The 11,609-nt window shown below is 42.3% G+C and overlaps 1 protein-coding gene and 1 long non-coding RNA gene across 6 annotated transcripts in view; one reads left to right on the top strand and one right to left on the bottom strand.

Moving 5' to 3' along the window:
• The first annotated feature begins 379 nt into the window (after positions 1-379).
• LOC110976780 (uncharacterized) overlaps positions 380-11,609 on the top strand; it is a 47,804-nt gene continuing 36,574 nt past the window's right edge. Inside the window, exons 1-5 of one of the 4 annotated variants that reach the window (XM_087145860.1) lie at positions 380-895; positions 5,164-5,356; positions 6,136-6,164; positions 8,040-8,147; positions 8,411-8,775. In XM_087145860.1, coding sequence (XP_087001986.1) covers positions 8,062-8,147; positions 8,411-8,775 — 451 coding nt within the window. In that variant the 5' untranslated portion in view covers positions 380-895; positions 5,164-5,356; positions 6,136-6,164; positions 8,040-8,061. Of the gene's footprint in view, positions 896-5,163; positions 5,357-6,135; positions 6,165-7,884; positions 8,148-8,396; positions 8,776-11,609 lie in introns of those variants that run through there. The other 3 variants (XM_087145894.1, XM_087145820.1, XM_022230354.2) reach the window with 3 other exon arrangements.
• LOC110976782 (uncharacterized) lies at positions 6,118-8,466 on the bottom strand. 2 transcript variants are annotated; one of them, XR_002597853.2, is made up of 3 exons: positions 8,325-8,466; positions 7,787-7,936; positions 6,118-6,253 (listed from the first exon to the last, which is right to left on the bottom strand). It is a non-coding gene; the product is annotated as an uncharacterized LOC110976782 (long non-coding RNA). The 2 variants fall into 2 exon arrangements; XR_002597854.2 differs by having other exon boundaries at positions 6,137-6,253; positions 7,781-7,936.

The raw sequence follows: 11,609 nt of genomic DNA, 5'->3' as shown, positions 1-11,609 counted from the left end.
TTCCCCAACTGTCCTATGGTTTTTTTTCATTAAACGTGACATTAATAAATTGGCCAATGTTTTAAACTGAGCACACTTTCATTTATTTCTAAAATTGAAACGAACAACACGTTGTAGTGCTTACCGTGGAAATAATTATTTCATTAATCATAACGTACTCGTGGGTTATTTGTGTAATAGTCCATTTTATTTACTTAAAGATTAAGCGCAGTTTAATCTGCTTTATGGAACGCGGTCCCCGAAGTGTTAGGCTATCGTCCCTTACAGCAGTGTTTTACATGGCAACGCTTGATGATAGACAAAACTTGCGACGATCCCTAATTATGCAAGCAACCCGAGGCGGTGGCTCACGCTCATTGGCCGGGGAGTCTCATGCCAGGCCTGTCCATATGCAATGAGCGTGTGCGTGGTTTGTGACGTGGTCCCATGTGACCACTTTGCGTTCAATAGATTGCCAGAGTTCTTGACGCGGGACGCACCAAGTCTCGCTGCAGGGCGCAATATTCAAAGTCTTGCTCGAGTATAACCAAACTTGGCAGACGCCTTGGAGACGAGATCGCTCATAAGTTCTTACCTCCTAATCTGGCAAGGATATTTGTATTTTACAAGAAGTTTAAAAGTGCATTCTCTAAAGGAATTCCAACAATTCATCATTTATGTTGCAAACTAGGCCGAGCACGAAACAGAAAGGTAGTAACCATCCAACCACATCTTCCCCTAACTGATGGCCAACGTACTGTCCTGGAGCGTGGACCGAATTTCATCCCGCTGACGACCCGATTGGACGAGTTCACCACCTGTCAGGACGTCGAGAAGTTCTTCGCATGCGTTTGCCGTATGCGTTTGCGAGCATTCTTCCACGACAAGGATTCTAGGTCAGTTCGTTCCGATTCGGGTACGTCTACTCAGAGTGAAGATTTGTCTAAAGCTTGCACCCACCAAGTCCACGTGGTGTCCAGCATCCGGTCTTAACAAAAACCCTCGACCGCGTCGTTGAAAACTGCCGCGCGGAAATCAAACGCCTTAAATTCAAACCCAGCCTCAAGCGCATCAACATCTCATTGGCTGAACGTGAAGCACTCAGGTCTCTTAATTAAGAACGATGACTCCATCATCATTAAGAGGGCGGACAAGTGTGGCGCTACGGTGGTCTGGTGTAAGGACTTGTATGTCGCTGAGGCGGAACGTCAACTGTCTGACGTTGCGTCCTACGCTTGTTGCTAGCACTGTCCGAAGTTTCATTGACTCTGGTGACCTCCCCCCTAACGCAACCAAACTAGTCGTTCCCAACCCACGCTCGGCAGTCTTCTACTTGCTACCCAAAATTCACAAATCCGGAAATCCAGGCCGCCCCATCGTGTCTGCTTGCAGTTGTCCCACTGAATTGATATCCAACTTCCTTGACACCATTCTAACACCCATTGTCAAAACGCTCCCAAGCTATGTCAAGGGTACTAATCACGCTCTACGTCTGTTCGATGAATTCGAGTTCCCAGGTTCATCAAACTTTCTTTTCACCATGGATGTGAAATCGCTTTACACATCCATTGCCCACGCGGGTGGTTTTGCTGCGCTCAAACCATAGAGCTACAAACCATTACCTAGATCTCCGCCAGACTCAGGATCCTCCTACCAGCACTCTGCTCCGTCTGGCTTCAACGGTGAGCACTACATTCAGACCAGTAGTGTGGCTATGGGCACACGGGTGGGACCAAGTTATGCCTGTCTGTTTGTTGGCCACATCGATGAGCAGACGGATGCTGACCAAGTATCAGGGCGTGCAGCCGGCGATACATCGATGATATAGTTGGTGCTATCACCGGTACGTGTGATGACGTTGAGAATTTCTTAGCGTTTGCGGATGCTTTTCACCTAGCACTGCGCTGCACATCTGATGTGTCACAGCACTCTGTTACCTTCCTCGACGTGCGAGTCCAGATCTGTGCGCGGAAACTTGGCACAACCGTGCATTACAAGCCCACAGATTCCCACGCTACCTGCAGTACCAATCGTCTCACATACCAGCCTCGAAACATCCCAGTACGTAATATTCTTCTTAAACATTTTCGTACACTCGGAAATGATGCGGCCACAGCTTCCATTTCGCCGAACCCCCGATTTGCTCGTTTAGGCGCGATCGTTCTGTCGGGGACATGGTTGTACGTTGCCGGTTGGATTCCGTCCCGCCGTCAAAAGCAGGCAGCAATTCCCCTTCAAGTTGTCAGCACCCCAAATGTAACACCTGTCCCTACATAGTTAACAGCCCGTCGGTCGTCGGCCCCCGCGGTAGCTACAGTATACATGGGGATCATACATGCATTACATGTACTAGTGATGAGGTTTATTGCATTACGTGTCGTCGCTGTGGTAAACTGTACATCGGAGAGACCAAGCGTCGCCTTGGTGACCGCTTCGCGGAACACTTGCGCAGTGTGCGCCAACAAACACCTGGTCTCACTGTGGCGCAGCACTTTTGCGCGCCGACACATACCCTCAGTGACGTAAGCGTCTGCATCCTGCGGAAAGCGTCATCTGATGTACAGCGTAAGGAACTGGAGCAGCGCGTCGTTTTCGAACTTGGAACCCGAACGTGGATTTTTCCGCGTTAATTCAGAACTGAATCTACTTGCCCTGAAGAAGGTACTCAGTTACCGAAAGCTCGGCAATCACATATTTCAGAGCACTGATTTAATCTTATATTCTCGTCGTTATTCTGATCAAGGTGCTACGCAGCCCTTCTATATTTTTTTTAGAATGGGGGCCGAGCTTGGAGGCCATTTCGCGCATGCGCAAATGCGTAATACTGGACAAACGTAGATCGTTCACGAATCGCGACGGTAAGGGTGGAGTTGCGCTAAATTTCCTCCAAAAAAGTCTTCTGCGGGCGTGTTTAATAATTTCAATATAGCTTTTATTGAACTTGGGACAAAAGGTACGATAACCATGATTTTCAGGTTGTTGTTCATGTTTTGAGGGTAAGATTATATCATCATCCACTAGCTATAGTCTAGAGTATGATGCTGGTTCGAACAACCTATTGCATTTTGACAGCAATTTAAATTATTACTCAACTGAACAATACACAGAGGCCTGTGGTTTTTCTCTCCTGCTTATTCTTTTTTACCTCTTATTAATAAGCCTACTAGAATAACTGAATGCCACTCAAAAAACCTTCCACTCTTCTAACATAAATAATCATTTTGCCACTCGTCATTTTACTTCTAATATACAAAACTTCAAAGAAGATCTCCATACCACTGATTGGTCTCCTATAAAAAAATGTGACGATCCCGACCAAGCGTTCAATATTTTATTGACAAATTCAACGAGAAGTTAGTCAATAGTATTCCTCTGAAATTAGATAAACCTACATCTAGGACTAAGTGTAATTCTACTGTTCCCAGGATAACTAAACTTCTTCTTAAATCCATTAAAAAGAAGAATAAACTCGATCATCATTAAATTGCTAATCCGACAATGGAACGAAAACTTAAATGTACTGATTACAAAAACATCTTAACCAGTCTTTTACGGAATTCTCAAAACATTTTATGCTAATCAGTTCAAACAGGAAAAAAAAAACAGTATTCATAATACCTGAAAAACCATCAACTCGATTTTAAATAATAAATTGCCCTCCGAGTCTATCAACAACACTATCCTTGGCAAACCAATTGGTGATCCTGAAGATATCGCCAATTGTTTCAATGACTACTTTGTCAACCTAGGTCCTAATCTTGCGAAACGCATTCCTTGTTTGCCCGAGTCATTTACCAACTTTTGAATAATCCTAACCCAAGATTTTTGAAGCCAAAAGATGGGAAAGAGGTGATTGATATCACCAAGAATCTAAACACTAAAAGTATAGCACTGGCCGTGATTTAATTAATTCCTCTATTATTAAAAAAACTCTCACTTCAATTAGTAGGCCCATTGCTCATGTAATTAATGTCTCATATCGATACTCTTCCAGAGTTCTTATTCTCTTTCATTTTTCCTATTCTTGGTTTTTTATTTCAAACTTTGGTAATTGTTAACTTACAGAGTAAGTGTTTGTCTTTTGTAAGTAATAGTCTTAAGTAAGTCTTAAGTAATAGTAACTATAAATTACTTTAAGGGCCCACAATCATAAGCTTTGCTTTTTAGTGGGTACTCCACGGCTTTTCCTTCGTATTTATATGGCGTTTGAAAATTGAAGTTGTATGTTAGTAAAACTGTGGAAATAAACGAACAATTCTTGCACTTTTTCATGCAAGAGTAAACCAAGTAAGGCCTGCATCAAAACATATTTTCAATCAACCCGAGTTAGATTATTTTCGGTTAATTGTGGTAGAAGTCTTAAACAGGCTCAAAAACAAACTAAATGTTCATGTTCTGAAAAAATTCTTTCAATTCGTTCATCCCAATAACCCGCGTCTGAAGCGTCAAATGACGTTCTTCGACTTCTCAATTTTTGTACGATGAGTCAGTGTTTGGCTCCCTCTAGAAAAATCCAGAGGGGGAGGTCGACGAGGGAGAAATTCGATGAAACAGTTTTTCACTTGAGAATACCTCAACAGATTTGTAACTTCGCTGATGTAGCCGTTGTTGTTACGGTGCTTAGAATTTAAATCAAAAGCAGGCAAAAACGTATGAAACCCTAGGTGAATTGGTTTTGAAGGTTAAAAGTAGTGGCGTAACTGGCGGAAGTTCACGGGAGGAGAATTGTATGCCCAATTTTAATGACATGTTGGTAGAATTTAGCGTAGGGAGATGATAAATTTAATACCGAATTTTGTCATTTACCAGCTTAATTTATTTTATAAGGGGGATAAGAATAAAAGTCTTCATGCATAGAATCGACAACTTCTACAAAAATGGTCGTCTCTTGTTCTTGTTTTAATTCTTTTCTTTTTTTGCGTAGCTCTGGAAGCTCACTATGAACATGGCCAGGGTTTCAACCTGTTGTATGCAACATGCACTAAAAAACACACACTTAGGATACTAAGATAAATGGCCACTTTCGGGGGAGCATTTCTAGTGGCCTACGTCCAATTCCGAAGATTGAAAGACCCCTAAAAAGCACAAAACCTGTAAAAGTTTTATTCCCCGCCCCACAAACGCAAATGTTTCTTTCATATTTCCTTTTCGTTTTCTTCCTGTTGTTTGTTTTAATTTTTTAAGCGCCCCTTGCCTCCCGAGACCCCATGGCTACTACATGATTGTAGGTGATCATTCTCCATTTGAAAAAAAGGAATTTATGCGCTTTAAATTCAATGGAAACCATGGGCGTAGCTAGACTTTTCTTGAGGGGAGCGAAGCACTCATCCGAAGCAAACTGACAAACTACCAACGGAGGAATGGGGTCATTTCAGAGGTATTCAAGCGAATTAGCTAATTTCATCCCCCTTTCAGGTCGGTTTTGTTTTTATTTTTCAATGTTTTCCCCGGGGGGAGAGGGCTCAAGCGCCCCTCCCCCAAGACGCCCATGGTGGAAACCATGGCAAGGGACGTTTTATAGAAAGTGTTGGAATGTTTATTAGCTAGAATTTGAAGACTTTTTTATTATAGAAAAATCCGTCAGAAATTTTAAGATGCACGTTATGTGTATTTGAGGGTCAGTAAACCTCAAAGACCGTTTCCCGCGTAAACGGAAGTACTGCGTTGGGATTGCAAAACACCCTGGCAACTTGTCTTCGTGATATGGTTCATAGTTCATGACCATGCACTTGTGCGTTTGTTTTAGACAGTCAGGGACTAGTGCCGTTTATAATGAGCTTCTTATCAGATATTTGCGACGACTCTGCCGCATTGCCATCCTATAAAAGTCACCCTGGTCCAATGGTACGTCGATGCGGCCCATGGCCTATTGGACTTGAGGTTAGCGAGGCCTCTAACGTCATGGTGACATGAAGGCATTTAATTTCCAAGGCAACTTCTAGGCATTACAAGTCAGATTTTGATATCTGCAGGAAAATACAAATCGGGATGTATCTTTTCATGACAGTATAGTATATCACAGTATCACAATATTAAGTTAAAGTACGTCGGACAGAAAAAGAAACCAATGAATGAAAAATTAAAAAGATTTTTCTCCAAACTGTTTAATTTTTTAATGTTATCGATAAAGGTTTTTTTTTTAAAATTGATTTTCAGAATTATACGTCCAGGACTGGATGCGAAAGGTAGGAACCTTCCTTCTATGCACACAGAAATCGACGGTTAAATTGCTTGTACCATTAGGTTGCTTGCCGCATGTTCATGAAGGGTTCACCTATGAAATAAAAAAAACCCTTCATATTAGCCTTTTCTGCAAAAAGAGAGGACGAGCTTGTAATCTGGATTAGTATTCTAAGAAACGTGCACCGCACAGATTTTTAGCCATTTTTTTGCGGGAGCATACCAATAACACATGACCAGACATATCACCGCTGCCATCAACGTCTTGAACAAACGTGACAGATGAGTACATGTCCTTTTCAAATTCGTCTTTGCTTGAAGAAAAAAAGGACAGAAAAGTGAACTGTGCCAATATGAATAAATCGGGGCCTGGAAAATGAAGTCATCGAAAACAAGTATTTATGAGAAACATTCATTGGGAAAGAAATAATTTAGTGAAGGGCCCTGTCGAACACCAGGTAATAATTAAATCAGCGGGTTTGTTTGCCGGTTAGCCTGCTGGGAGAGTCGGAGCACAATAACCTGGTCGATTGGAGAACCCCGTGGAGTTGACGCGAAAAACCTTGCTCAACTTTTTATAATTATTATTTCACAGGAAAGCTTAAGCTGCGATTTCAACTTCATGAATGCTGCAGTATCAGTGCGTCATTACAAACCCCCCAATAAGAGTATTATTTCTGAAGAGAAGTTAGAAAACCAAGCTGAAAGTTTATATTCACTACCGGTATTCAAATAATTACAAAGGCCCAGTCTATGCAATTATTTCGAGAAGCTAGCTGGTTACAGTTATCAGTATCATTTTTTGTGTTAGCCGAAATTAGTATTGAAAGTCACACACTGACAGAAAAAGTTCATTTTCATTGCGTTTTTAACGTATTTGAATTTTCATCTATAATATTGTGTACAGCACGGAAACTGCACTTCCAACTGTGCATTTTGGCGGGAACAAACACTGGTGCCGACAGACCTTTTATCTAAAGCGCTTTCATCAATACAGTGCTCGTCATGTCCTACAGTATAATCCTGTACCAGTTTTGCTCAAGAAATTGTGCGTAACACTGACACGGCTAGTTCTGAAAGCAAAGCGAGCCAAAACGTAAAGCACTTGTAAATGTCTCAAATAAAAGCCACAAATGCACGCTAGGAGTCTTGTTTACCTCTGCGTCCTTGAAACGGCACGTTTTCCCGCCCCCACAAATTGAAGGCGTAGACTTACCATACACTGTCAAGTATTTTTAACTCGGAAGAGTGTTCGTGTCAATACCCTTCTACCTCTAGGCTCAAGAAGGTTTCAATTTGCCACAAGTGGTGCGTGACTTTACAAATTGATTCCATTTTTTATTGCTAAAACTTTACGGAAATTCGGGGAAGGATTTTTCCAAAAAACATTGTTTCAATCGCTTGCTGCGTTTGAAGGAAAAACAACCAAGAGGTATAAGATATTGTGGCAGCTATGTTTTTTCCGTATTGCCATTAGGCCTACGTCGAAATTTTCGATTACACTATCTTCAAAGCATAGAAGTTGTGCTATGCATGTTGCTACAAATGTCAGCTTTGTTGATTTCATCCATTAGATAACTTTTGGCCGTCAAAATCCCTCCTATTAAAATTATGTGCCTACCTGTACCTGCGTGGTGTGCAGTAGACCTATTCGTAGCCACCCTCACAACGACGCGTTGATGCACGAAAAGTAAGCCCAACAATGCTGGTCTTCCATTGGTCAAGTTCTTGGGGTCACGTGTTGCCCGCGGCTCCGTTGCGGATCACATTCCTAAGCCTAATGAGAAATATGATAAAAGACATCGCCGTCATACCATGCAGAGCACGAGTGGGCACAACGGGACAGAGAGGTTCAGTGATGATGGTCGATCTATGTTTAGTTCCAGATGGCAGGCGCACGGCATGCGTACGTGTCTGCAGGACCTGCCGCGGAAGACCTCACATAAGTCGGCCGGCTGTCTGGACTTGCTGAAGTACGCCAAGCAGAGGTGACGCACGTTATATCATCCCAACACATGTTACATTCATTCATCCATTCAACAGTTAATTTCGCCGACTTCACACGCGCCAGTCGATATTCAGTAGTATTTTACTGTTATTCCACTGTCAATGTTTTCTTTGCCTGTAAGTAAAATAAAACGAAAAAAAAAACCATTTGCACTTACGGATTGCTGGGCTTCATTTTATCATTTTCATTTCCCTGGAGTTTCTATCGGAGTGAAGACAGTTGAAACAAGATGTTTCTCGACAGTTGGAGGGACAGTGAATCTGGCAGGCCCGTCAACGCCCTAATTGGACTTGGATGTACCGTTGCATTACTGATTCTGCACCAACACAACCAGCCCGTGCGGGCCTCGACACCAATAGGTCCCGGCCCCGGCCCCTTGGCCTCTCGGGAAGGGACCGGGACGCCGGATGCGTCCTGCCCGTGGGAGTTTCGCAGCTGCAACTGGTACTGCCCAAGTCTCCCGGAGAAGTGTACTGGAGACAGGCTGCTGCCGGACCCGTGCCGGTGCTGCACATTGTGCATGAGACAGACAGGAGAGAGGTGCTCCTTGCCACGCGAGGCATGCGATGCTGCTTTTCAGCTCACCTGCGTGAATGGCAGATGCAAAGGTAAGATTTAACTTTGACCTCCTTTCTGTTGTAAGAGGATTGGATTTCCCCCGCGTCTTTTGCCATGACAAGGAGAATGTGGTTAGTAATAAAACGTCAGTGGTAGAACGCTTTCAAATTCATATCAAAAAGAATATGTGGAAGATCCCTCCAAAACGTACCTTCTGGAATAGGGATCTCTTGTTGAACAAAAATAACTTTTATACAATTTTACGAACTGTATTCTAGTATTTTACAATGCGTTACGCCCGAGGGAAAACCGGTGGTGAACAAAAATTCGAAATTTCCAATGTGGGGTTCTGTCAACGACTTAATTTATAAAGAGAGTAGGCCTTTCTGATGTTCCGCACGGAGAGCGGCGATAGGGCCTTGTCTCGATATCCTGGGCTCAATTAAGCACAGGAAATGAACGCGATCGGTCGATGAGCACGATCGCGATCGCGCGGTCTTCCCATTTTCGAAACAAATTTCCACAACCATAAATTAGGTTGGAAATGCAATCACGTGAAGGTGAAATAATCAACAGAGAGTATAGAAAAGTCGCGTATGAAGACCGTGCAGATCGGCTGAACAGAAAACAGCAATAATTACGTTCCTGTGTTTCAACTCTTTTGATACGAAAAGGTCCAATTTATAATGTCCCAGAAGACTGGCCAGTGATTAGACTTTTTATCATGAGAAGGGCCTTATATTTATTTCCTCCCCGTGCGGAAGCACTTAAGCACGAGTTCCAGATTGTATTGTTGATATTGTGTCGGTTTATTGGGTATATGAATCAGGCTAGTAACTGCTTGTCTCGTGAAATCTGCATTTATTTGAACCCGACTCGCAAAATAGTTGAGGACAGTCTTTAGGCACCATGCACGACGCAGTCGGAGTAATGAGGGTGAAATGAGGAGGGCACCCTGGGATGCATACATCTTTGCAGGGGGCACTGACTACAAGCATGACATGACTTGTTCATAGGTCGTGTACATTTTCAAATGAATGGAGGAGGGGCATCCGGGGACCGGCCTTCCGCCAATGGGGGGATATGCAAGTTTTCTAAGATGGTCGTTTTCTTATTCCATTTCATTGAATTAGGAGTTTTTCTAATAGATTGAAATAATTCATTTGATTCACTGTTTATGGGTGGAGTATTATGTTGCTACAATTAGCAATTTGAGACCTAGACATTTGAAACCTGTCCGGAGAGAATCCGCTTCCGAATAAAATGTATGAATAATGGTTACACCCATGAAATTATGAACAAGCCACTATACAATTGACGTTAATGCGTAAACTCCCTACCACGTCATCCCTCGTTATGTCCAAGGACCACTGATGTATTTCTTCTTTTGTGGGTAACTTTTGTTTCCTCCAGCACAATACCCAATGCGGTATGAATTGAAAATAACCGTGAATTTATGAGGAGACAATCACGGGCTTTTTCTTACGAGGTTGCTGTGCCCGCACGTGCAGGGGTCACGTCGCTGACCCCTTTTGGAAGCTCGTGTTGTACCACACGCCATGAAAGCTAAACAAGATGTCTGCTTGGTCCTGTGGAGGACAGTTTTCTTACTCTAGCTGTTTCTAATTAAAGGAAATTGCTTTGTCATTATGTACATGAGATACAAACATCCATAAAAAAAAAGAATTGTGTGGGATTGGGGCTGATTCCTTTGAACTACTAAAAGTGTGCATTTAATTTTGCCGAGCATTATGTTTCTCAGCAAAAACAGAATAATGGCCCAAAAAGGGCTCAAAAGTTTGAGCACTGTTTTGGGTATATTGATGCCAGGGAATGTCTCAGGTGATCTGCATACCCTCATAATTCCCGGGGCAGTATTTGCTATACTCAGACACTGCGTCGGAAATAAAACCTACATTGACATGTGAAAATTTAAGGAATTTAACTTTAAAACAAAGACTGCATTGGGATTAACACGTCAGGCTCTGTAACTTTAAACCTTTGAGGAAATAAAAATTTTAAAGATTGACAAGAGATTTTGAGATGGTGTCATAAAATAGAATTCTAAATTGATTTACTGCAGCTGTTGATCAACAGCTTTGTAAAATGGTTCATCAATCGCCAGATTGCATGGACCTAAACGTCGAAAGAACCATACCAACTGCGGTCAGCAGCATGTATTTATTATTACTGTCATGAAATCAAGGTAACATACCGCCTTGAGCCTTGAGTTCTACTCAAGGCTGAAGATCATAACATAGACTGGTATCATATCCTGAATGGTCTACTGTATGGTGTGCGCAGACATTTTACCATCATTTTCCATCGTTTTCACAACCGTCGATGTATTTTTTTGTTCATCAATGCTCAAGTCCTGAAAACGGAAATCTAACAATACAGACCAAAAAGAAAACAAAGAAAGTGTATGTTAGAAACAGAATACGTAAAACAAGGAAATAGCAAAAAAAAGCAATACTAAGCAGATAAATCAACACTCGCAGCGACTGGTAAGCGGCTCAATTCTGTCATTTACCGTCCTCGTATTATATATTTGTTTTTAAATTTGCATGTAATATTCTTCAAACATCGTGAAAAAAGTTAATTTATTATATTTTATTCATCAATCTTACATACCATGCCTTTAAAGCACTTCTCTCTGGGACTTCTGCGGAGGCCAGGTGCACGATACAAGGCCCGTTTTTAGCCTTGAACGCCCCGTGCCCAGACGCCGCCGAGGTACAGTTTCTTTCTCCCTCGCGAGTTGCAAGTTACCGCGTTTTCTGAAAACAGCAGGAAATTAAGATAACAAAGTCAAGGGTGTCGATACCTTGTCATAACAGAGGTAAATATATGCTTGCAATCAGATTGAAAAAAAAAAGAAATT

The sequence above is a fragment of the Acanthaster planci genome, linkage group LG01 (genome assembly GCF_054643075.1).
Source record: "Acanthaster planci isolate LZ-2023a linkage group LG01, COTS_SCS, whole genome shotgun sequence".
Classification (NCBI taxonomy): Eukaryota; Metazoa; Echinodermata; class Asteroidea; order Valvatida; family Acanthasteridae; genus Acanthaster; species Acanthaster planci.
The sequence above is the reverse complement of the archived record's forward strand: the minus strand, read 5'-3'. Positions and strand labels throughout refer to the sequence as shown.